The 27149-nt window shown below is 46.3% G+C and overlaps 1 protein-coding gene across 1 annotated transcript; it reads left to right on the top strand.

The window, feature by feature from the left end:
- Window positions 1-7721: 7721 nt before the first annotated feature.
- Window positions 7722-26372, top strand: LOC142265991 (uncharacterized). Its single transcript, XM_075332296.1, has 3 exons — window positions 7722-7792; window positions 7990-8080; window positions 23152-26372. Exon 3 carries the CDS (start codon window positions 23301-23303, stop codon window positions 24570-24572), a length of 1272 nt encoding a protein of 423 aa, XP_075188411.1. The 5' UTR covers window positions 7722-7792; window positions 7990-8080; window positions 23152-23300; the 3' UTR covers window positions 24573-26372.
- Window positions 26373-27149: the final 777 nt, after the last annotated feature.

Here is a 27149-nt window from a genome sequence, read left to right as displayed (position 1 = left end):
GAAAATAAGGCCTACCCAGAAAATAAGTCCTAGTAGGATATTTGGGGCTTTTTTGACTATACTGTAATTAAAATATAAGCCCTACTCTAAAAATAAGCCCTAGTTGCGTTTCCATAGGGAAGTGTCCAAGCATCTAAAAAAGTTAAAGAATACTGCAGGACTCTTCATTAAAGAAAGCAGACATCCCGAAAAGAAAGCAGACTGACACCCCCCCCCCCCAAAACAAAAATCAAACTTACCAGACTCCAAACAATTACAATTGGCAAGTACCGATGGTGGATGGGCTCTCACGCAGAGATCTGTGTCGCTGTCAGGTCCCTTGCCGTTCCCGCAGCATTGCTCCGCAGAGTTTTGTATACAGTGACAGAGAAGGCAGAGGCAGTAATAAACCATCTCTGCCTTATGTAAAGATGGACGGATTTCCTCTCCGTTGCTACATGTTTGCGTATAGATGCACTGCTATGTAATGACATTGTAGAACATCACTATAGAGTAGGAGTCAGATGGCCCAGATGTTTAACCCCTTCACCCCCAGCCGATTTTTCGGTTTTATTCGCTCTCCTTCTTCTGAGAGCCGTAACTTTTTTATTTTTATAGATCGGGAAAAATACTCATCTTCTGTAACAGTAACATCTAAATCCCAGTGGCTAGCGGGACCTCTGCTGACATCACGCACATGTGACCAGAAAGGGGCGGGGCCTCCACGACATTGTTCATACCAAAAAGATACATTATTCTTCTAAGTCCACATCGGCATAGAGTTGATTATAATAGAAGCGAGGGTCTGGGGATAAGACCTCCAGATGGGGGAGTGCAGGGGGGGGTGAAGCCCCCCCTTGCATGAGTATAATGGACTGAAGAAAACATCACCACGCCCACCAAAGCCGTCACGCCCACTAAAGAAGCTGGTCACGCCCACAGGTCCTACCCACTTTGATTTAGCCACAACCCTCCTGTAACCTGCAGTACTTGGCTGCTTATTACAGGACCTAAGTCATGTGAGCTACAGGACTCCTCATATGACCCTGTACTACTATGGCAACCATCGAATCCACATGATCACGTCACGTGACTTCCGGTGGAGGCCTGTGAGTAAAGTTTTATGGCGATTGCGATTATACTGGCGCTGTCACATTTTGACAGCGCCATTTAAGGGGTTAACAGGCACGGGCAGATCGCGGATCTGCTGGTATCTGCTAGGCACACATCTTGGCTGTACAAATCATCTGAGGTGTGCGCCTATCTCCGCCGGCTGCCGGCAGCAGTGGGAGGGAATTAACACTGACCGATAGGACATAATTTTACTGTCCGCGGTCATTAAAGGGTTAAAGTCTACGAGCTCCGAAACCAGTTTAGAATATATAAACTTTATTTACATAATTTTTCTAGTTTAGGAGTGAAATATAATGTGGGCACATTTTGTAATTGGGATAATTCCACTATATTTCTGCCTTCAAGCAAGAAATGGGTGGTAAATTGTGCGCGTCAGCGAGTGCACAGATCCGTACGCCATGTGTGGCCCCTCCTCTTCCGTTAGAGACAAGAAAACATCAAATCCTAATCCCATTGTCCTGTTCTTAACCAAAAAACTGGGAAATTATTTGTTTTTGCACTTTTGTATTTTCCTACTTTTATTTCGGGAACAATTACTCTTTTATTTTTCCGTTCACATTGTCGTATGAAGGATTGTGGGGTTTTTTTTTATAAATATAATGTGCTACTTTTATCGGTCGGTTTTACTACTTACATAGCACATTTCATGTTGAATTTTTTTTCCTATCCAAATGATATCTCACCTCCCTCATCTCCATTAATTTTACATATCGGCTCATCTCCTTCCCATTCAGGTCCCTACAATATCGGATCCTCTCAGTGGAGATCTTCTATAGAAGAGAATTTTCCTGATTGCCCCGTGAAGGATGGATATGGACAGGGACAAGATGGCGGAGAGGATATTACACCTCACCCTAGAGATCCTCTTCCGGCTTACTGGAGAGGTGAGAGATTCTGATGACGTCACATTACATCATTCTTATCTAAACAGATTAATGCCAAGGTGGGGGGTATGATATTTTGTATTTTTAAAAACTATCACTATATATAAATATATTAAATACACCCCAACTCCAATAAATAGGCTATTCACATAAATATAAAACCGACAAGAAAAACAGCCAAATTCCAATAAAATATATATTCCTTTATTAGTAATGTAGTTAAAACAGCAATTTATATGCAAGGTTAATGATGACAGGAGGGACCCACAACACAGTACAATTATATATAAAAAAAAAAAAATAAATAAGAAATGTAATTACATGAAAAGGCCACCAGATGGCAGCTGGAGCCCAAAACAAGCGAGCACACATGGAAAACTGCCACAGAATCTATATATATAATTGCCTTATTCTGTCTGTCTGTCTGTCTGTCATGCTCCAAAATTGTGTCCTTACGGTGACACAAAGCTGATTGGCCGCTGGGCTCGCCATGGCCCCGCCCCCCCCACGGATTGGCCTCTCGCCCCGGCTCTCTGCAGGCCCCGCCCCCCTCACGCAATGCACGCTCGCTCTGGCCCGGCCCCCCGCACGCAATCCCCAACTGACACGGACCCCGACTCCTAGGTGAGTACACACACACACATCAGATCACACTCACTCTCACACACACCTCACACACACATCACATCCACACACTCACAACATCCTGGGATATCGCTTGCTTCTCGGCGGCGATCCTGTGCTGTGAGCTTTCAGGACCTGCCGGAGGATCACATGGCCAGAAGCATGTGGTATCTCCAGATGTTGTGAGTGTGAGCGCGTATGTGTAATATCGTCAATGTGTGTGTGTATGCGATCGGGTGGGTGTGTGTGAGTGTATGCGATCGGGTGGGTGTGTGTGTGTGAGTGTATGCGATCGGGTGTGTGATTGTCGACAGAGGAGCACGGCGTGCTGGAGGAGGCTGGAAGGAGAGAGGCTGATCCTGGGGAAGGCTGGGAGGGGGAGGCTGAGAGAAGAGAGGCTGATGTTGGGGGAGGCTGAGGCTGGGGTAGGCTTGGAGGAGAGAGGCTGATGCTGGGGACAGAAAAGGCTGATGCTGCGGGCACAGAGGCTGCGGGCACAGAGGCTGATGCTGCGGGCACAGAGGCTGATGCTGTGTGCACAGAGGCTGATGCTGCGGGCAGCATGGGGGATGGAGCACTATGGGGGGTGCGCAGCATGGGGGATGGAGCACGATGGGGAGTGCGCAGCATGGCGGATGGACCACGTTTGGGAGTGCGCAGCATGGCGGATGGACCACGTTTGGGAGTGCGCAGCATGGCGGATGGAGCACGTTTGGGAGTGCGCAGCATGGCGGATGGAGCACGTTTGGGAGTGCGCAGTATGGCGGATGGACCACATTTGGGAGTGCGCAGCATGTCGGATGGAGCACGTTTGGGAGTGCGCAGCATGGCGGATGGAGCACGTTTGGGAGTGCGCAGCATGGCGGATGGAGCACGTTTGGGAGTGCGCAGCATGGCGGATGGAGCACGTTTGGGAGTGCGCAGCATGGCGGATGGAGCACGTTTGGGAGTGCGCAGCATGGCGGATGGAGCACGTTTGGGAGTGCGCAGCATGGCGGATGGAGCACGATGGGGAGTGCGCAGCATGGGGGATGCAGCACGATGGGGAGTGCGCAGCATGGCGGATGGAGCACGATGGGGAGTGCGCAGCATGGCGGATGGAGCACGTTTGGGAGTGCGCAGCATGGCGGATGGAGCACGTTTGGGAGTGCGCAGCATGGCGGATGGCGCACGTTTGGGAGTGCGCAGCATGGCGGATGGAGCACGTTTGGGAATGCGCAGCATGGGAGATGGAGCACGATGGGGAATGAGCAGCATAGGGGATGGAGCACGATGGGGAATGCGCAGCATGGGGGATGGAGCACGATGGGGGGTGCGCAGCTTGGGGGATGGAGCACGATGGGGGGTGCGCAGCTTGGGGGATGGAGCACGATGGGGGGTGCGCAGCATGGGGGATGGAGCACGATGGGGGGTGCGCAGCATAAGGGATGGAGCACGATGGGAGGTGCACACCTCCCCCCAACACACACACACACAGACACACACACACGCGCACTGCACAACACACACACACTGGGAAACACAAACACCGCCCTACACAGACACCCACACACACAGACAACGCTGCACACACACAACACCCAACACACAAACACTGCGGCATACATAAATATACGCACATACCGCGCAACACACACACTGCACAAAACATACCTCTCCCCAAAACACACACAAACCACGCAACACACACACACACAATGCTACAGACACACAGCGCTACACAAACAACGCAACACACACAACGCAACACACAAACAACACCGCTCTCACCCCCCGCCACACCCAGACAACACCCAGAACATGTACAACCCCAACACAAACACTTGGTAACTACACACAACAACATCTATATATATATAACAAAAATCATACATTAACTACACAATACGTAAATTCTAGAATACCCGATGCGTAGAATCGGGCCACCTTCTAGTAAATAAATATATATATATATATATATATATAAGTGCAAATACTATAAATTATATATAAAGTGCACAATAGTAATAATAAAGTGTATAATAGTGAAAAAGTGCACTATAATTAATAATACTATGGCAGACAATTCATGTGAAGTCACATGCAAAGAGCATCAAGATAACCACCTGGGGTAAATCCACAATGCTTAGTCAAAGTTGGACTATATAAAAGTGCAATGTGCAAGCAAATAAATGTAAATACATTTAATTAGATGGGAATTGACACATTCCCCTGACGAAGGTACGCCGAAACACGTGTAGGGTGGGTTGGAGGCTCCCTATACACAGTCCATATGGCTTCAGGTATACCCATCTAATTAAATGTATTTACATTTATTTGCTTGCACATTGCACTTTTATATAGTCCAACTTTGACTAAGCATTGTGGATTTACCCCAGGTGGTTATCTTGATGCTCTTTGCATGTGACTTCACATGAATTGTCTGCCATAGTATTATTAATTATAGTGCACTTTTTCACTATTATACACTTTATTATTACTGTTGTGCACTTTATATATAATTTATAGTATTTGCACATATATATATATATATATATATATATATATATATATATATATATATATATATATATATATATATATATTTATTCTGTGGCAGTTTTCCATGTGTGCTCGCTTGTTTTGGGCTCCAGCTGCCATCTGGTGGCCTTTTCATGTAATTACATTTCTTATTTATTTTTTTTTTTTTATATAATTGTACTGTGTTGTGGGTCCCTCCTGTCATCATTAACCTTGCATATAAATTGCTGTTTTAACTACATTATTAATAAAGGAATATATATTTTATTGGATTTTGGCTGTTTTTCTTGTCGGTTTTATATCATTCTTATCTACTAGAAGGTGGCCCGATTCTAACGCATCGGGTATTCTAGAATTTATTGTGTAGTTAATGTATGATTTTTGAGATATATATATATATATATATATATAATATAAATATATAGATGTTGTTGTCTGTAGTTGCCAAGTGTTTGTGTAGGGCGCTGTAAATGTTCTGGGTGTTGTCTTATTAGATTATAACAGGAGTAGTAGTCCTGGGGAGAGAGGAGTATAATAGGAGAAGTAGTCCTGGGGAGAGAGGAGTATAATAGGAGGAGTAGTCCTGGGGAGAGAGAAGTATAATAGGAGGAGTAGTCCTGGGGAGAGAGGAGTATAATAAGAGGAGTAGTCCTGGGGGAGAGGAGTATAATAGGAGGAGTAGTCCTGGGGATAGAGGAGTATAATAGGAGGAGTAGTCCTGGGGGGAGAGGAGTATAATAGGAGGAGTAGTCCTGGGGGGAGAGGAGTATAATAGGAGGAGTAGTCCTGGGTGAGAGGAGTATAATAGGAGGAGGAGTCCTGGAGGTGAGGGGAGAGGAGTATATAATAGGAGTAGTCCTGGAGGTGAGGGGAGAGGAGTATAATAGGAGGAGTAGTCCTGGGGAGAGAGAAGTATAATAAGAGGAGTAGTCCTGGGGAGAGAGGAGTATAATAAGAGGAGTAGTCCTGGGGGAGAGGAGTATAATAGGAGGAGTAGTCCTGGGGAGAGAGGAGTATAATAGGAGGAGTAGTCCTGGGGAGAGAGGAGTATAATAGGAGGAGTAGTCCTGGGGGTAGAGGAGTATAATAGGAGGAGTAGTTCTGGGGGTAGAGGAGTATAATAAGAGGAGTAGTTCTGGGGGTAGAGGAGCATAATAAGAGGAGTAGTCCTGGGGAGAGAGGAGTATAATAGGAGGAGTAGTCCTGGGGGGAGAGGCGGATAATAGGAGGAGTAGTCCTGGAGGGAGAGGAGGATAATAGGAGGAGTAGTCCTGGGGGGAGAGGAGGATAATAGGAGGAGTAGTCCTGGGGAGAGAGGAGTATAATAGGAGGAGTAGTCCTGGGGGTAGAGGAGTATAATAGGAGGAGTAGTCCTGGGGAGAGAGGAGTATAATAGGAGGAGTAGTCCTGGGGGTAGAGGAGTATAATAAGAGGAGTAGTCCTGGGGAGAGAGGAGTATAATATGAGGAGTAGTCCTGGGGAGAGGAGTATAATAGGAGGAGTAGTCCTGGGGAGAGAGGAGTATAATAGGAGGAATAGTCCTGAGGGGAGAGGAGTATAATAGGAGGAGTAGTCCTGGAGGTAAGGTGTCTAATAGGTGAAGTAGTCCTAGGGGGAGGTGTATAGGTGCCCAATGTGTGCGGGGGGCGTGGTTGAGCGGGCACAGTGTGCGGAGGGCGTGGCCGAGCGGGCACAGTGTGCGGAGGGCGTGGCCGAGCGGGCACAGTGTGCGGAGGGCGTGGCTGAGCGGGCACAGTGTGCGGAGGGTGTGGCCGAGCGGGCACAGTGTGCGGGGGAGTGGCTGAGCGGGCACAGTGTGCGGGGAGCGTGGCCGAGCGGGCACAGTGTGCGGGGGGCGTGGCCGAGCGGGCACAGTGTGCAAGGGCGTGGCCAAGGGGGCGGGGCCGAGCCGAGCGGCCAATGCGACGGTTGTCACTGTAATGATGTTATTTTGGAGCAAGACAGACAGACAGAATAAGGCAATTATATATATATAGATGGGAATAACAGATGGACAGAACTGGAGAGGCGAGGACTCTGGAAATGTCTGGAGTGAGATTTATTACTGTGTCTCTCCATAACCAGGATTACACAGTAGTGAAGAAGACCTCTAGTGAGCGCTGTCAGGCCCCTGTGTCTGAGGGATGGGGAAGACCCCTGAGCCCAATCACGGGGCCTCCACCTCACCCCCCGATACATGAGGACATCAATGACCAGAAGATCCTAGAACTCACCTACAAGATGATTGAGCTGCTGACTGGAGAGGTGACACTGCTGGGAATGCTGGGACATTATACAGTAACGCTATGAAGGGATCGGGGGTGACGGTATCATTGTATGTGTCAGGTTCCTATAAGGTGTCAGGACGTCACCGTCTATTTCTCCATGGAGGAGTGGGAGTATTTAGAAGGACACAAAGATCTGTACAAGGACGTCATGATGGAGGATCCCCAGCCCCTCACATCACCAGGTAATAGACAGGACTAAATACACACGGCCTATAATTATCTGTATGTAAGGAATGAATTCAGTCCCTGTATGTGTCTCCTCCAGGTCTATCCAGTAAGAGGACAACACCAGAGAGATGTCCCCGTCCTCTTCTCCCACAGGACTGTAAACAAGAAGATCCCGATGTTCCTCAGGATCATCAGGTAGATGGAGAGAAGGTGCCATGAAATCTCCCTATGATGTGTAGACGGCTGTGAAGGTCTTGTGCGCAGTCTTGTTTTATCCTCCAGTATTATATGTGTTATACTTGTGTAATGAGAGCGGTGGAGATGGCAGGATTAGAGCTGATCATAGATGGGACTTCTCCATCTGTCTGTGACTTTTACAATATTTGTTTCAGGGGGAAGATCTGCCCCATATTAATACTACAGAGACATATGTGAGGGGTGATGAGCGGAGTAAAGAGGAGGTTCCTACAGATAACCGCCCAGGTGAGTAGTGACCACTAAATGCAGAGAAGTCACAGATTCTTCTCAGTCACCGGCTGTGGCTGCTTTATCCGTGGTGTAGTCCGGCCATATCACAATCAAGTGGTCCCCATTCTGCCACTAAGCCAATGTGTTGAAATTGTCCCCATTACTTGGGCATTGGAGGTCCTTCTGTTGGAGTTAGAGGTTGCGTACTCACAGCTGCCCAGATTTCTAAACTACAAAGCCAAATAGCAGTGTAGCACCCAGGGATATGGGGTACTCTGTTCCGGGTTATGTACGCTCTGGGGATGTCACGATGGTGGCCGTTACCCGGTTCCGTGCCCTGGGCCCTTTTTGTAATGGGGGATTTTTACAGGGGATATTTGAATAGAGGTTATTCATGACGCCACTTGCGGTGTTGCAGCTAAGTGTCTCTACTGGGGCTGATGGTATGAGCAACTAGTATGATAGTCCCTCCACAAGTAGGGTATTGCCCCAGCGGGTGTATGGTGCAGTGAGCGTCAGAAGAAGGAGTCCAGATATTGATTCAGTGCAACTGGTTTACTCACGTTGGGATGTTAACTGGTTGCCCGAGGCCGGCTGGTTTTGCCTCCAGGTCCCCTTCGTCCCAGTGCCAGTCTGGTTCTTTGGTACCTTCTTCCCCTGCACCTGTCTCTGGTAAGTGGGTCCCCCTGGTATGGAACACTGGGGGTTCCCGGTCTGTGGTTTGTCCACCTCTGTCCGCCTGACGGTAGCGTGATCCCTGTGGGGTTGCAGTCTCTGGTCCTTTCTCCAGTTCTCTCTTTGCTACTGAGTCTTCAAATTCTTTAGGGTCAGCAAGGTCCTTGATGGTCCCCTTTGCTGTGCAGGTGTTAATGACTCGCCCACCCCAGGGCTATGGGACACCCGGTGCCGGGCCGGACTAGTCCGGTGGTAGTCAGTGGTGGCTGGGCCCGGCTCCGTGGCCCTGGTGGGTGTCAGTAGAATATGTGGCTTGAATTAAAGTTTGTGTTCGTGACGCCACCTGTGGTATGCGGCTAATAAGCTGCCGCTGCTGTATGAGGCCTCCGGGGGATGATATGGCAGCAATGGTGGTACTACTCCCCACAGGTGGAGCAGTGCCCCGGGGCACAGTTGGTGCTTGTGAGTGTCTATGCAGATGAAATAACAGAGGCAACTCCAAGGGTGCAGTTTCAAGTTCTTTACTCACAATTCTTGTCACAGTCCTGCAGGAACCCTTGGACTGCTGGGACCACTGTCAGGGACCTCCGCCGTTTCTGGGTGATTCTTGGAGTAAAAGCCGGTACCCTTCTCTTAAGTGTCTCTGTCTTCAGCTGTCTTCCTTAGCCTTGCCTTTTTAGGATGAACCTGGCTTGGCCTCCACAACAGCCTCCAGGCTGGGGGGTCACCTGTCAGCTGATTATCCCTTTTCTAGAGGTACTGCTGTGGGCTCTGGCCCGGGGAGCTTACAACTTTCCCTGGGCCTCGGTTTTTACTGTCTGGAGATGATTTTGCACTCCTCCGGTTTCTAGGGACCGTCCCCTGCTGCAGCTTGATCCCTCCACCGTTGTTCCTGTGGAACAGGCCACCGCAGCTCTACAGCTACCCGTGGCCCTGGGATCCCTTCTGTTCTCTGCTTGGTGTCACCTGGACCCTCTGAGTCCCAGGATCTTCACCAGGAAGCGTCTCTTTCTTTCCTTTCAGCCCCTGACTGACTTGGAGCTTTCTTTCCTTTCTTTTCTCCTCCTTGCCTGCCTCCAGCAGGCCTCCTCCTCCTTCCCCACTCTCTCTTCCACTGACTCCACTAGACCTTCCTCTCTGTGTCTGCACTCTTGTGGCTCCTCCCATCTCCCCAGTTGCTCTGTTCTACCCTATAGGAGCAGGGATGGGTCTTACGGCCCCTCCCAGCATGCAGCATGGGAGGGTTTTCTGCCACTATCCCTGGTCCCAGTGTGTTCCTAGCAATGGGTGTAGTGTAGATTTACCAGGGGACCGGTGTTCACTCCTTTCCTCACCCAGAATGGGGCATCACACCGCTGGATGGGGTGCAATGACCTGTGGCGACGGAAGCCTCAGGGGCGCCACACTCCCCCACAGCAAATCCCAGCACGTCCTCGGGCTGAAAAACAACAGAAAATGTGGAGAAACTGCAAAAACATTTTTACACGCGTGTAGAAAGAAAAACAATATAACATTTCTTCCCTTTATGGGAGGCACATATTGGTAAACGTTGCAAACTTCTTATAAAGAAAAACTCTAAGTGTGCACTTCCAGTCCATTGCACGGTTCGGGCACATCCCCCATAATTCTGGTAGGGGGCACAATGGGTGCAACTAATTACATTTTTGGCTACTACAAGTCCAGTAGCCTGGCAGTTCGTTTCTCTCAGTCGACAAAGTGGGAAACAATACCAGCCACTAAGTCCAGTGGCCTGGTTACACAGGACACTTTACACATCACATTTACCAGGGACCACATTCCAGTCTAGTGGCCCGGTACACATACACAGGGGGAGTGACTTCTTCAAAAAGTACAAGGGGCAGTAGGCAGGAAAGGGTGTCATCTTCGAAAAGAACATGAGGGCAGCACAAAAGGGACATCTTCACAAAGCATAAGGGGCAGACAGGGGCTATTTACAGTTCAGCATCTTCTTTTCCTTCTTACTCACGAGGATAGATGCGGGGGTCCCACTCCGGCATTGCTCCGGGCAACAGGTATGCCGATGAGATTATTGTCTGGGTCCCCTGGGTGCTGGCCACTGATCCTCTGCGGACAACTGCGGCCTCGGCGGGAATGGGGCTTCTTGCACGTGCAACACTGCGTTCCTGCAGAGGGCTACTTGTTTGCAGGGGGCTGTTGCTGTGATCTTTAGGGTCTTGCTTTGGCCGTGCACCCTGCATCAGACAAGCCATGGAGATCCGGGTCTGTGTCTCCTGCGTGGCTGTTGCAGGCCCGCTGCTCCGTTCTGCGGCTTGGGCCTGCTTTGAGGTAGTGCTGCGGCTGCTGCTGACAGGGGAGACGCTGCACGCTGGCATAGTGCGGCGCCACTCCGGTTCTTTTGAGGACGTCTCCTCCCGCAGGATGTGTACGTGCAGGGCGTACAGCCCCGGCTTCCCATCAGCCGGGTGTACTCCACAGCGTCACCCGGCTTAGCATCTCGCCCTGAGTGGCCTTTGGGCAGGTGTTCCTCAATATCACGTCGGGCCACAAAAACATCTTTACCCAGTCCGGGCTCTCTGATGAAGCCCCAGCCTCCTTCCTGTCGAAAGTCTACCACTAGGCCCCGTCTCACTGGGCCCTGTGACCCCTTGAGGGCCTTTCTGATTTGATCCTTGGAGGCCAGGTTGGACGCCTCCTCGGCCCTCCGCTTCTCCTCTCGGGCCTCCCGCTCCCGCTGGTACTCCTTCACCAATCTCTGGCAGGTCAGCTCATTTGCCAGGGGAGTCTCCTTGGGCCGCAGTGGCTGCTGTAGTCTCCCACTCTCAATGGGCGCCGCGTCCCAGTTCACTCCCGGAGATGTTGTTCCCAGGAGGCTTACAGGGGGACTCGGTAGGGGGCCCACTAACTGCGCGGGGTCCACCCCTCCCCAGGCGCCATCTTCGGGGGTTTCAAGTAGGCCTCCGGTGCCCCACCGGGTGTCAGCGGGGCTGGCTGGGAAAGCTAGCGGGACGGTGGAGGGACTGGGCGGTGGCGCTTGGTAGGGCCATGGGTCCGGACGGGTCAGGGTTTCAAATAGCTCACCCGGTCGCTGCTCTGCGGCCTCCATCCTGTGGCCCACGCTCTCCGGCACCATCGAGTTTCCACTCCGCCGGTCCACCTCCGTTTGCATGTTGTTCAGCCTCCGAGCCAGGATTCTCATTTCCTCCCGGAGCAGGTCCAGCTCGGGATCCATCTTCCCGGTCCCTGGTGCGTACTTCTGCAGCCTCTCTGCCATGCTGCCGACCTGGGGAACGCTTGCTGGAACACTGCTCGGGTGCTCGACCACGCCACTCGGCTGCACCCTTTCCCTTCCCAGAGGCGGGGCCGGAGGCTGCACTATCATCTGGCGCCAGACTGGCGCCCAGCCCATCACGGCCGGCACCGCTCCACTCGCTATCAGGTACATCTTCTTTATTTGCTGGTCTGGCATTTAGACTCTTCCTGCCAGCCGGCCAGCTTGTCTAGTCGCCATTGCTTCTTCCTCCGCCTTCCATGGCGGGCACCGCTTCGCGCTCTTTTTGCCAAGACCAAGGGGGCGGGGCTTCTCTTCGCGCCCTTTCTTCTGGCACGCCCCCCTTCTTCTCGCTCTTTGCAGCGCTAATGGCGGCAGTTTTCACAATGAAGCATGCAGTAACACAGTCTTTTCAGGCGCACAGTACCCGTCCTGGGCACGACATCCTGTTCGTGACGCCAAAGTTGACTCGCCCACCCCAGGGCTATGGGACACCCGGTGCCGGGCCGGACTAGTCCGGTGGTAGTCAGTGGTAGCTGGGCCCGGCTCCGTGGCCCTGGTGGGTGTCAGTAGAATATGTGGCTTGAATTAAAGTTTGTGTTCGTGACGCCACCTGTGGTATGCGGCTAATAAGCCGCCGCTGCTGTATGAGGCCTCCGGGGGATGATATGGCAGCAATGGTGGTACTACTCCCCACAGGTGGAGCAGTGCCCCGGGGCACAGTTGGTGCTTGTGAGTGTCTATGCAGATGAAATAACAGAGGCAACTCCAAGGGTGCAGTTTCAAGTTCTTTACTCACAATTCTTGTCACAGTCCTGCAGGAACCCTTGGACTGCTGGGACCACTGTCAGGGACCTCCGCCGTTTCTGGGTGATTCTTGGAGTAAAAGCCGGTACCCTTCTCTTAAGTGTCTCTGTCTTCAGCTGTCTTCCTTAGCCTTGCCTTTGTAGGATGAACCTGGCTTGGCCTCCACAACAGCCTCCAGGCTGGGGGGTCACCTGTCGGCTGATTATCCCTTTTCTAGAGGTACTGCTGTGGGCTCTTGCCCGGGGAGTTTACAACTTTCCCTGGGCCTCAGTTTTTACTGTCTGGAGATGATTTTGCACTCCTCCGGTTTCTAGGGACCGTCCCCTGCTGCAGCTTGATCCCTCCACCGTTGTTCCTGTGGAACAGGCCACCGCAGCTCTACAGCTACCCGTGGCCCTGGGATCCCTTCTGTTCTCTGCTTGGTGTCACCTGGACCCTCTGAGTCCCAGGATCTTCACCAGGAAGCGTCTCTTTCTTTCCTTTCAGCCCCTGACTGACTTGGAGCTTTCTTTCCTTTCTTTTCTCCTCCTTGCCTGCCTCCAGCAGGCCTCCTCCTCCTTCCCCACTCTCTCTTCCACTGACTCCACTAGACCTTCCTCTCTGTGTCTGCACTCTTGTGGCTCCTCCCACCTCCCCAGTTGCTCTGTTCTACCCTATAGGAGCAGGGATGGGTCTTACGGCCCCTCCCAGCATGCAGCATGGGAGGGTTTTCTGCCACTATCCCTGGTCCCAGTGTGTTCCTAGCAATGGGTGTAGTGTAGATTTACCAGGGGACCGGTGTTCACTCCTTTCCTCACCCAGAATGGGGCATCACACCGCTGGATGGGGTGCAATGACCTGTGGCGACGGAAGCCTCAGGGGCGCCACATTAACAGGTCGGCTTGAAGCTCTTTCCTGTCCTAGGGTCCTGTACCCTGTTGGTGCGTAGTTCCGGGAATACTTCACCGGCAACCACCTCTCCTGGGTACCAGGTCATTGTCAACCCGAGTCAGGATGTTGCTCAGTCACACCTCTCACTTTCACTGTCAACTTTCAACAGTCACCGCAGTTCTGACTATGTCTTCTCCCTTTCACTGCAGACTTCCTTCTCCTTTCTGTGTCCTGACTCCTCTCCACAGTTTGGGATTACCTGGGTTCTTGGTGTTACTGGCACTGGGGTTCTGAGTCCCTAAGGGTGTAGGCCCTGCATCCTGGTGGGTATGCAGAACTTTGTAGCACCCCGATGGATTAAGGTTCACTACATTAGCGTACATAGAATGTGCGGACAAGTAGAATGATATTATGATAGCCTGTAGGAAATATCGGAGGGTGATGATGCTGTTTCCTTCCTAGATTCCTGGCATTATATAAGATGAATCTACCTTCTCTGTATTTTGTGCTGCTGAATGTGATAATTTAGTCCCTACAACACCAGGTCCAGTCTTTTTCATCAAACTTTGCTTTTATGATAGACAACATTAAATGTCCAGTGAGATCCAAGTGTGAATTTCTGTACAATAGTTTCCCCTTAGGGTAAGTTCACACAGTGCGTTTTTCACGGCGTTTTTGCGCGTTTTTTGGGTGCGTTTTTGCCCAGAAAACTGCATGACTTTGCTTCCCCAGCAAAGTCTATGAATTTTCATTTTTGCTGTCTGCACACAGCATTTTTTTTTAGCTGCGTTTTTGTAGTGCCCACAAAAACGCAGCATGTCAATTATTTTCGCGTTTTTCACTGCGTGTTCCACCCATTGAGTTCAATGAGCTGTTTAAAAACGCAATGAAAAATGCAAATTGCAAATATAGCTGCGTTTTAGTGCGTTTCTATGACTAAAAACGCAGCTATAAACGCAAGGGGTGGGTAGTAAAGTGACATGTACAGGAAGAGGATTCCTTCTGTCAGTAAACACAGAAGCATAAATCCTCCCGGTACCGCCACCGCTGCCCCCACTTCCCGCCGGTGCCATGTCTGCTCCCGTGCGGCGCCATGGCCGGGCAGGAGGTGGAAGCGGCTGTGAAATCAAAAGTGAACAGTAGAAAAAAAAAGTCATACTCACCTGTCTGCAGACTCCCAGTGCCATGTCCGCTCCCTGCTCCTCTCCCGGTACCGCCACCTTTGCTCCGGCTGTGTGCTGGCTCCCAGGCAGCACGTTCGATGGATACAGGACCTGGCGGTGATCACCTGATGCGGTCACATGATGCGGCACCTGGCGCATCAGCTGATCGCAAGTCTCGCGGTGACGCCGGCTTTTACCGCCCGGCTGGCTATCAGCTGATGCCGTCAGGAGACCGCTTCACTGATTACCGGCAGCTCCTGGTGCGATCGGACAGGAGTCAGAGCGCAGATGTGTGTATTTTTTTTTTTTTTTGCACCGATGCATCAGCTGATTGTATAAACGGCTTTTATACAATCAGCTGCTGTGTCATGTGATTCAGGTCCTTGAACCTGACACATCATCTGATTGCTTTGCCTTCCAGCAAACCGATCAGATGATATTGAATCCGGATTGGACAGCGCGGGACCCTTGACCCAGGATTACTGCGGAGGGGTGAGGGGGGGGTTTATTTCAATAAAGATGGAGTCACTAATTGTGTTGTGTTTTATTTCTAATAAAAATATTTTTCTGTGTGTTGGTTTTTTTTATCTTTACTAGAAATTCATGGTGGCCATGTCTAATATTGGCGTGACACCATGAATTTCGGGCTTAGGGCCAGCTGATAATATACAGCTAGCCCTAACCCCATTATTACCCAGCGAGCCACCTGGCATCAGGGCAGCTGGAAGAGTTGGATACAGCGTCAGAAGATGGCACTTCTATGAAAGCGCCATTTTCTGGGGTGGCTGCGGACTGCAGTTCGCAGCAGGGGTGCCCAGAAAGCATGGGCACCCTGCGCTGTAGATTCCAATCCCTAGCTGCCTAGTTGTACCAGGCTGGACTCAAAAAATTGGGCGAAGCCCACGTCATTTTTTTTTAAAATTATTTCATGCAATTCATGAAATAAAAAAAAAAGGGCTTCCCTATATTTTTGGTTCCTAGCCAGGTACAAATATGCAGCTGAGGGTTGGGGGCAGCCCGTACCTGGCTAGCATGCAAAAATATGGTGAAGCCCACGTAATTTTTTTGGGGGGCAAAAAACCCCTGCATACGGTCCTGGATGGAGGATGCTGAGCCTTGCAGTTCTGCAGCTGCTGTCTGCTCTCCTGCATACACTAGTGGATGGAGTATGCTGAGCCTTAGTTCTGCTCCCCCTGCCTCTCCCTCCAGCATACAGTCCTGGATGGAGCATGCTGAGCCTTCTAGTTCTGCAGCTGTCTGCTCTCTTGCATACACTAGTGGAGAATGAAGAACATATTGAAGAAGGAAATGACAGACCTTTTTTTTTTCTTCAACAATCTTTATGACATTGTTCACTGATAAAAAAAACCGCATAAAAACGCAGTGAGCAAAATTGCAGCAAAACGTAGCAAAAAACGCACCAAAACGCTGTAAAAACGCATGCGTTTTTGCCACGTTTTTTTGCCGCGGGTGCGTCTTTGCGCGTTTTTTGACACACAAAACGCACAAAAACGCTGCGTCGAAATAACTCAGTGTGTGAACTTAGACTTATTTTGACTTTTCAGTTTTCTTTAAAACCGATTAACTTCAACAGAATTGCAATAAACTGCAAAAAAAAGACCATTCCCCATCTGCCGTGATCTATCCCTCAGCTGTGCATGGCTGATGGCTCTAATATACAGATAAGAGCCACCGAGCCCATCCTCTAATCACCCAGAGTTGTGTCACCGCTCGTTACTAATTATTTTACTGATGAAGACTGATGAATTTGACTATTTCAGTACATTTGTTATTGTCTATACTCACACTTATTCACTATTTATTGGCTTCATCTTTAACACCATACTGTACATACACACATCTTCTAATCATATTATAAAGCTTCTATGAAATCGTCATATACACACAGATAATTATGAAACGACATCTATACTTTGATTATTTACACACACACACACACACACACACACACACACAGATAAACTTATTACATCTGGACAAACGGCCCATAGCCCAGCCCTACCCTCACAGTCCCCCCTTAATAAAATATCTGTGACTGTTGTCAACCTTACATTTTTAAAACTTTATCATTTAGACATATTTCATTTGGAACTTATCTGTGAACCACCCCTGTTTTGAATACGTTTTCCAGTTTGGAGCTCCCTCTTGTGGTCCGTGCTGGCGGTGCAATTGATGTGTGGAAGGGAAGCGACACACCTGCAGAGGACTGGCAATCAGGGTCTGATTGGGCTATTTAACTTAGTAGCTTTCTCTTGTTACTTGTCAATTGCTCCTGTGTGTCCAGTACATTCTGCAACCAGCTCTACTCACTTCCTGAACTTCCCTCAGATAAGTGGTCTTGGACCTCTGCTGTTTGTTTACTACCTTTTGTTGTTCTGCTTTGATACTATGCATGAGTCCTAATTTGTCTGTGTGGAGTTCGTGGTGGAATGGGATCATTCCCTGCTGGGAGTGTCTGTATACTTAGCGCCATGATTCTGCAAGATTTGTGCTTTGTCATGCATGGTATTATTCAGTCCCTCATCTGTATTAGTGTTTTTTGGATTCCAGTAACATCTGAGTGCTGGTACAGTGGAGGAGAGGTTTAGTAACCTCAGAATTTTTCCATATCAGTAGTGCTAGTATTCATTAGGGTTTTTACGGCTGCAGACAGTTGGGCTTTCCTATCCTTTTCTATAAAGATAGTTTGGGCCTCACCTTTGCTAAAATTTGTCCTTTCTGGCTTTGTATTGTGTTCTTCTATATCACCGTAGCCTTTACATGTGGGGGGCTATCTATCTATCTTTGGGGACTACTCCGAGGCAGATTAGCTTTCTTATATTTCTATCTGTGAGATTATTTAGTTCTCCGGCTTTGTCAAGGCGTCCAGGTCATCGTAGGCACGCCCCACAGCTAATGTTAGTTGTGTATCAGGATTAGGTCTGCAGTCTATTAAGTTTCCAGCCACTCTGTTACCTTTTTGGGATTCCGCATTATTGGATCCTCCCCGGTCCCTGAATCATAACACCCCCCCCTTGGTTGTAATTAAATGTAATTGGTCCAACTATAGATGTAATACTTTCATTAGGGCACATTATCCTGACCAAGGAAGGTTGAATCTAGATCTTATCTTGAGATCAGCACATAACCAAAAAACATCTGCTACAGATTGTCTGTGGTTATTTTTCCAGATATTAAACGAGACGGAGGATACTTACATAACGTATTTTTCGTTTTATAAGACGCACCTGATTATAAGACGTAACCCCAAATTTGGTGAAGGAATAGATAATTTAATAAATGGGGTCCGTCTTATAATGCCAGTGTCCGTCTAACAAATCATATAGGTTATATGTCCCTCATAGCCCCCCGTCCTAAAATTAGCCCCATTAATCTGGATATGGCCACCTTATATTGACTATAGCCCCCTTGTGCTGGCACACGTCCCCCAGTGATGCCACATGTCCCTTATGCCTGGCACACGACCACTGTGGCTGGCACACGGCCCCCAGTGATGCTACATGTCCCCTATGGCTGGCATATGTCCTCTATGGCTGGCACATGGCCCCCTGTGGCTGGCACACATCCTCTATGGCTGGCACACGGCCCCCTGTGGCTGGCACACGTCCTCTGTGGCTGGCACACGGCCCCCTATTGCTGCACATCGCCCACTGTGGCTGGCACACAGCCCCCTATTGCTGCACATGGCCCACTGTGGCTGGCATACATCACCCTGTGTTAGATATCACCCCCATGCTGCTGCTTATAGTAAAATAAACTCTTTCCTTACCTTCTCCAGCACTGTCCTCCCTCGTGTCTCCCTCCGTGTGGTTGAGCTCCGGCCTCCTGCACTTCCTGGTTCTCAGTGCTGGTCATGTGATCGGTACAGCAGAGTGACATCTCTGCGTGCCTGATCACAGCAGCAGGAGGGAGACCGGGGAGACACGCTGGAGGAGGTTAGTAAAGCGTTTTTTATTTTACTATGGGCAGCAGCATGGGGGCCACATCTAACACAGGGGGGCATGTGCGATAAAAGGGGAGCACATGCACATATAATATGTGCCGCTCCCGCAGCCCTTCACCGCGGTGCCAGTTTCAGCACCACGATGATGGACAGCGGCTCTGCATATTATATGAGCAGGAGATCTAAGGCTGCAGCCGTCACCAGCTCACCAGCCTCTACCAGCCTCCCTCAGCCACCACCACCGCTCCAGAGCGGCCCCCACCTCCCCTGGAAGCTGCAGTATATAATCCGTATATTCAGATTATAAGACGCACCCCCTACTTTCCCCCAAAATTTGGGGGAACAAAAGTGCGTCTTATAAAGTGAAAAATACGGTAGTTACATAGTTACTTAGGTTGAAAAAAGACCTAGGTCCATCTAGTTCAACCTTCCTCAACCAGTTCTACATTTGGTCACTAAGTCATTTATAACCAACAATGTTGTGTGTAGTGAGGTAATCATCCAGCCCTTTTTTAAAAGCTGTTATAGTATCTGCCATTACTACCTCTTGTGGTAGGGCATTCCACAGTCTGACTGCTCTAACTGTAAAGAACCCTTTCCTATTTAGCTGCCGGAATTGCTTTTCTTCCACTCGCAGTGTTTGCCCCCTGGTCCGTAGTATTGTCTTTGGAAGAAATAAGTCATGTGCCAGTCCTTTATATTGACCACACATGTATTTATACAAATAAATGAGATCTACTCTGAGACGTCTTTTTTTCTCAGCTAAACATATCTAACTTTTTCAACCTGTCATCATATGGGAGACCTTCCATTCCTTGTAGTAGTCTAGTTGCCCACCTTTCAACTGACTCTAACTTCTGAATGTCCTTTTTAAAATGTGGAGCCCCGAGTTTACTTCAATTTAATGTATACGCAGTTATAGGATTACTCCATCCTAGGTGCATTACTTTACATTTATCAACATTAAATCTCATTTGCCAAGTATCTGCCCATTCTGACATCTTATCCAGATCTTTTTGTAATATTGTACTATATAGGTAAGTTTATAATATCCTACATAGTTTGGTGTCATCAGTAAAGACTGACACTTTACTATCAATCCCATCCACAAGGTCATTAATAAAGATATTAAAAAGAATCGGTCCTAGCACAGATCCCTGCGGCACCCCACTGCTGACTATAGCTCATTTAGAGAAAGTACCATTTATGACTACTCTTTGTTTCCTATCTTGTAGCCAACGCCTTACCCAGTTGCATATAGTTTCCCCTAGTTCTTGCTTCTGGAGCTTTAGTTTAAGGCTATTATGTGGTACAGTATCAAATGCCTTTGCAAAGTCTAAATAAATCACATCAGCTGCATTACCAATATCCAGGTTTGCACTTCCCCCCTCATAGAACCCCAACATGTTGGTTAGATATGACTTATCTTTCATGAATCCATGCTTTTTTTTGAGTTATTATATATTTTTGCAATATATTTTTGCATGTCATCCCTTAAAATGCCCTCAAAAACGTTGCACACTACTGATGTCAGACTTACTGGACGGTAGTTGCCTGCATCCAGCCTCTTACCTTTCTTAAATATCGGTACCACATCAGCAATCCTCCAATCCTGAGGAACCAACCCTGTTAGAAAGCGAGTCTAAAAAGATGAGATACAGCAGTCTGTTGATTACGGAGCTCAATTCCCTCAATATTCGTAGATGATGCCATCTGGCCCTGGGGATTTGTCACTGTTTAATTTACTCAGACGCAGGCATACTTCTTCTTGTGTTAAATTAATTATATCGGGTGGTGAACTTTGATTTTTCACTTGTTGAATGATCCCTGGTACAGTCAGTTCCTTGGTGAACACTGATGAGAAATAACTATTTAATATCTCAGTCTTTTGTTTGTCCTGTATAACTAACTAGTTATTATATTTTAAATGACCGATACTATCCTTTGTTTTCCTTTTGGCATTAATGTATTTATAAAAGATTTTGGGATTTATTTTAATATCCTTGGCGATTTTTGTTTCAGTAGCTAATTTTGCTTGCTTGATGTCTTTTTTTACATTTCCTATTGATATCTTTATACTTCTGAAATGCTATTTCTGTATTCTCAGCCTTTAAGATTTTAAACGCCCTTTGTTTTTTATACTTTGTACAGTCTTATTTATCCAAAGTGGTTTCTTTTTATTCCTGGACATTTTATTACCAGAGGGTATAAGTTTTTTACAGGACTCTAGTAGTATATCCTTAAACTTACCCCATTTATGTTCAGTATCCCCAGTTACCATGACTTTGTCCCAATCTACACATTTAAGCTCTTCCCTTAATTTGTTGAAATCAGCTTTCCTAAAATTCCAGGTTTCAGCATTTCCCCTTTGAAATGTTCTATTGAATATTACGTTGAAGCTTACCATATTATGATCGCTGGTGCCCAAGTGCTCCCGGACCTGTAGATCTGAAATTGTGTTTGGTCTGTTTGACAGGACCAGATCTAGCAAATTATCTCCCCTGGTCGATTCATCTACCATCTGAAAGAAGAAATGGTCTTAATTGTAGATAAGAACTTACAGCTTTTAGCACAACCAGTAGATTCTATGTCCAACTGTATGTCTGGATAGTTGAAATCCCCCATAATAAGAACCTGATTATTAGCTGCCTTTTCAATTTGTTGCAGCATTTCACCCTCTATTTGTTCAGGTATGTTAGGAGGCTTATAGCAACTCCAATTAGAATTTTTCCATTATTCACCTCCCCACATACATTTACCCATACGGACTCTACATTGTTGCAGTTCCCCCCAATGTCATCATTCAACACAGGTTTTAGGTGACATTGGGGGGAACTGCAACAATGTAGAGTCCGTATGGGTAAATGTACATGGGGAGGGGAATAATGGAAAACTTCTAATTTTGGTTGGTGCAAGTCTATCCAGGGCCACCTCGTGAACATTGGTGATCTGCTCTTGATAAAGAGCCAAAGCGTGATGAGGCTTCATGTGAACAGTTTGTGACGCTGATTCAGAGAATCCTTCTGAGATCATGGGTGGAATGGCAGCCGCTCTCTGCTTCAGTTGTTTCAGGTCCATCGGTATCTGAGATGTGACGTTAACTCGCGTGTCACTGCCAGTGCTCAGCAGACTGGACCATGGAGACATTAACCTGATGTGATGGGCTCTTTCAAAACTTTTCCCGATATTAGAGAGTCCATAGCTGGCATTTTGTATTAAGGAAAATCACTGAATATATTCATATATGAGTCAGTAGGAAACAAAAACATTCATAAATATATTAGGCTACATCAACTAAACCACATATTTGGGTCTGTGATATGGCTGAATTAAGTATTTCAGGTTACTCAATTCATACCCTCAACAACAGAAGCTGACGTCACTGGAGCAGATCCCAGATAAGATGTGACACATTTGCAGAAGACTTGATGTGACAGAACAGCAGAAAACCAGAGAACCCATAAAGGGACTCCATTTTGGAAATTATAGCCTTCAGTGACGCAGTGGATGTTGGAGTGAAAATTGCAAATACAGTATATCACAAAGGTTAATACACCCCTATTTTTGTAAATATTTAATTGTATATTTTCATGGGACAACACTGATGATCTGACACTTTGATGCAATGCACAGTAGTCAGTGTACAGCTTGTATAACAATGTAATTTTGGTGTGTCCTTTAAATGACTTAACAAACTTCCATTAATGTTAAAACTGCTGACAACAAACATGAGTACACCTCTAAGTGAAATTGCCAAACTGTGCTCAAAATGACAATATTTCATGTGGTCACCATTACTTTCCAGCACTGCCTTAATTCTCTTGTGCATGGAGTTCACTAGAACGTCACAGGAGCTACTGTATCCTCTTCCATGATGATATCACAGATCTGGTGAATGTTAGAGACTTTCTGCTCCTCCACCTTCCATTTGAGGAGACCCCACAGATGCTCAATAGGGTTCAGGTCTGGAGACATGCTTGACCAGTCCAGCACCTTTACCCTCAGTTTGTTTAGCAATGCAGTGGTCGTCTTGGAGGTGTGTTTGGCGTCGTTATAATGTTGGAATACTCTGTTTTGCCATTGACAGATGATGGAACTGAGAGGGGGCTTGTTTTTGTGGGAGAGGAAGTTTATATTGGTATCATATTCACCTACATAACATTTTAGGTGGTGTACCATACTCTACTGGTTCATGCCATGAGGTCTTCTATTAGACTGTGAGCTGTTATTGTCTTAGCAAATAATTCTATTTTACTACATAACTTGCTGTTTCTATGGACGTTTTAAGTAGAAATGTTTAAAAATATTAATTTCAAGCATATTTTATGAAAAAAATAACAGGTTTTATTCTTAGCAGATGGCTGTACCACGAGACCAGTGGGACAACTGACATCTTCAATTTATAAATCAGATGTCTTTGAGATCACACAAGATTCAACTAAAGCAAATGCCATTATTCCAGATATCCCATCTTTCTTTCACAGCAAAGATCTATCATCTGATTCTATGAAACGGGTCCTCTCTTCTGAATCATTACAGACTACTAAAATTAATAAAAGTCACAAAAGAGGCATTAGAAAACCAACTGATCTGAAAGAAAAGGAGCCAATTTCACAATTAAAAAATGGAAATAGTTTTCTTCCAGAAACATCATTTGTAAAACATCAAAAAATTCACACAGAGGAGAATAGATTTTCTTGTTCCATTTGTAAGAAATATTTTAATTATAAATCAAACCTTGTACAACATGAGAGAACTCACACAGGGGAGAAGCCATATTCATGTTCAGAATGTGGCAAATGTTTTAACTTGAAATCAAATCTTGTTACACATAAAAGTACTCATACAGGGGAGAAGCCATATTCATGTTCAGAATGTGAGAAATGTTTTATACAGAAATCAAAACTTGTTATACATCAAAGAACTCACACAGGAGAGAAGCCATTTTCATGTTCAGAATGTGGGAAATGTTTTATCCGGAAATCACATCTTGTTACACATCAAAGAACTCACACAGGTGAGAAGCCTTTTTCATGTTCAGAATGTGGGAAATGTTTTATCCGGAAATCACATCTTGTTATACATCAAAGAACTCACACAGGTGAGAAGCCTTTTTCATGTTCAGAATGCGGGAAAAGTTTTAGCCACAAATTAAGTCTTGTTAGCCATGAGATAATTCATACTGGGGAGAAGTCATATTCATGTTCAGAATGTGGAAAATGTTTTAACCAGAAATCAAGTCTTGTTACACATCAAAGAACTCATACGGGGGAGAAGTCATATTCATGTTCAGAATGCGGGAAAAGTTTTAGCCACAAATTAAGTCTTGTTAGCCATGAGATAATTCATACTGGGGAGAAGTTATATTCATGTTCAGAATGTGGAAAATGTTTTAACTGGAAATCAAGTCTTGTTACACATCAAAGAACTCATACGGGGGAGAAGTCATATTCATGTTCAGAATGTGGAAAATGTTTTAACCGGAAATCAAGTCTTGTTACACATCAAAGAACTCATACGGGGGAGAAGTCATATTCATGTTCAGAATGTGGAAAATGTTTTAACCGGAAATCAAGTCTTGTTACACATCAAAGAACTCATACGGGGCAGAAACCTTTTTCATGTTCAGAATGTGGGAGATGTTTTAACACCAAATCAGATCTAATTAGACATCAGAGAACTCACACAGGGGAAAAGACGTTTTCATGTGTAGAATGTGGGAAATGTTTTGCAAGTAGATCAACTCTTCTTTATCACCAGAGCAGTCACAGAGAGTAGAAGCATTTTTCATGTTCAGAATGTGGGAAATGTTTTCCCCAGAAATTGCATCTTATTAGACACCAAATAACTCACACAGGGGAGAAGCCTTTTTCATGTTCAGAATGTTTTAAACACAAGTGGAACTTTCTTAAACATCAAAAATCCCACACAGGGAGTATCCATTATCATACCTAGAATGGGAAAAATGAAAACAAGGAAACTCATATTTTCTTGACCATCAATAATAACTTGCACAGGGACAAAATAAATATTTTATTGACAGATTGTCCAAAAATCACATAACAGACAGTCGTATAATTAAATGAGGAAGGGAAATTACTTTGGAACTTACCATATTTTTTGGACTATAAGATGCACTTCTAACAAAAACTTTTCAGTCATAGGATCAATCACATACCCTGTAAGGGACTGTAAAATGGGGTGATGTGTACACAGTGTGTGTGTGTGTGTGTATATAAATGTATATACAGTGAAGATCACAATTTTCTAAATGTTGCGATCACTGTGTAGTACTACGTGATTATATGCTAATATGAGGAAATTCACAGTATTTTAAACTTATTTCATAAATTGTTTTTTTTCAAAAGCACATAAAAATGTAAATGAAATAAATGTAAATAAACACTGATCAAAATGAGAGAACACTTTCAGATACCTGCAAGTTATTGGTGTCACCTAGTGCTAATTTCCTTAATTATCTGACAAACCCTGTTGGCAGCCTAACTTTTAGGTTTGCACTGACTTTGCAGAAATGGTGTGCCATTACAAAGTGATTGAAACACACCGGCAGCAGGTTATCCATATGAAGGCCTAAGGGTTAACCCTAACAGCCCTAGCAAGAGAATTTGGTTGTTGCAAGTCTGTGATTTGGAGAATATTGCATCTTTACAACATCACAAACTCTTTCAATTCCCCAAAGAAGACTGGTCGCTCTCGCAAGAGAGGACAGGATAATGTGGAGAATCTCCATGGGTAATTGTTTCAGCACTGCAGCTAGAATTGCTCGCCAGTTCAGCACCAAACAGGGTAAGGATCTGTCTCGTCATACAATGTCACAATGTTTCAGAGCATTTGGATTGAAAGCCCACTCTGCAGTGACCAAACCTCTCATTAGCAGAAAGAATCAAAAGGCTGAACTCACCTTTTGTGAGGAGCATGTTGTGTGGACAGAGAAGAAGTGCTCCATAGATAGCGATGAAAGCAAATTTAATTTATTTGGGTCTGATGGGAAACATTATGTTCGTCAACGAACTGGAGAAAGACTAAACCCAAAGTGTGTTAAGAAGTCAGTGAATGGTGGTGGAGGATGTGTAATGGTTTGAGGAATGTTTTCTGCAGCAGGATTTGGACCTCTCATACAGCTACATGGAAGAGTGAATGTAAGTGTGTATCAGAACCTTCTTCAACAACACGTGGTTCCTTCCTTGCGTTCATCCCTCAATCATCCAGCAATTTTCATGAAGGACAATGCCCCCTGTCATACAACAAATTGGGTAAAGCAGTTCCTTGAAACAGAAAACATTGAAACAATGAAATACTTGCCCAGTGTCCTGATCTAAACCCAATAGAAAAGCTCTGGAACATCCTTGGTGACAAAGTTATTACATTGTTTCTGAAAAAAGCGAGTCATCAGACATTGTTCTCTAATTTTGATCTCCATTGTATTTAGTAGAGCTGTATGTAAATGTGCTTATGTAGCAGAACTGAGCGTGCATATACTGTCCATGCAGCAGTGTTGTGTGTAAATAAATTTACAACTTTTATTTTCTATATATAATGAAATATAAATTGCTTTTGTTTTTTAACCCCTTTACGCCCAAGGGCGTACCGGTACGTCTTTGGTCGCCTATCTCCAGTTACTGCGGGCTCTGGTGGTGAGCCCGAGGAAATCTCTGCATATGTTTGGGTATCAGGTGTGGGTATCAGGCTCAGGTGTATCGGAGATCCACCCGCACCTGTTAACCCTTTTAGATAGCGCTGTAAAACACTGACAGCACGACTTAAATGGCCGCAGTGGGGATTGTGCCATTTCCCACCACCATCGGCTGTCCCGTGACATGATCACGGTTCGCCAATGTGTTTCCATGGTAGCGCGGGGTCAGCTGATGACCCCTGACACTGCCATGGTAAACTTCCTGGGAGAGCCTACAGATCGCCAGCACTCACAGGAAGCAGCATTTCTGAAATGCTTAGGAAATCGGACTATGCAGTGATAACGTCCCCTAGGGGACTAGGAAAATAAATAAAAAATGTTAATAAAAAGTTTTTAAAAAATAATAGGAAGAAAAAAAATAACAAAAAAACCTAAAAATTCAAATTACCCTCCTGAAAATAAAACAGTTAATAAAAATAAAAAAAACTACACATATTTGGTATCAAGAAAAAAGAGAACAAGAGTTTCTATAGAAGAAATTGTACAAAAAATTTTCTTATAAAGAAGGTGAACATCCATTTAGTCTAAAAACATATTAAAACACCAGGACCATGCCCCGAGATAGATAGACACCACTTAGGGACTCATGAAACTAATTACATTTTATTATTGTACAGATGGCACAATCATCATAATATCAG

This window comes from Anomaloglossus baeobatrachus, unplaced genomic scaffold (assembly GCF_048569485.1).
Source record: "Anomaloglossus baeobatrachus isolate aAnoBae1 unplaced genomic scaffold, aAnoBae1.hap1 Scaffold_281, whole genome shotgun sequence".
In the NCBI taxonomy this organism is placed as follows: Eukaryota; Metazoa; Chordata; class Amphibia; order Anura; family Aromobatidae; genus Anomaloglossus; species Anomaloglossus baeobatrachus.
The sequence above is the reverse complement of the archived record's forward strand: the minus strand, read 5'-3'. Positions and strand labels throughout refer to the sequence as shown.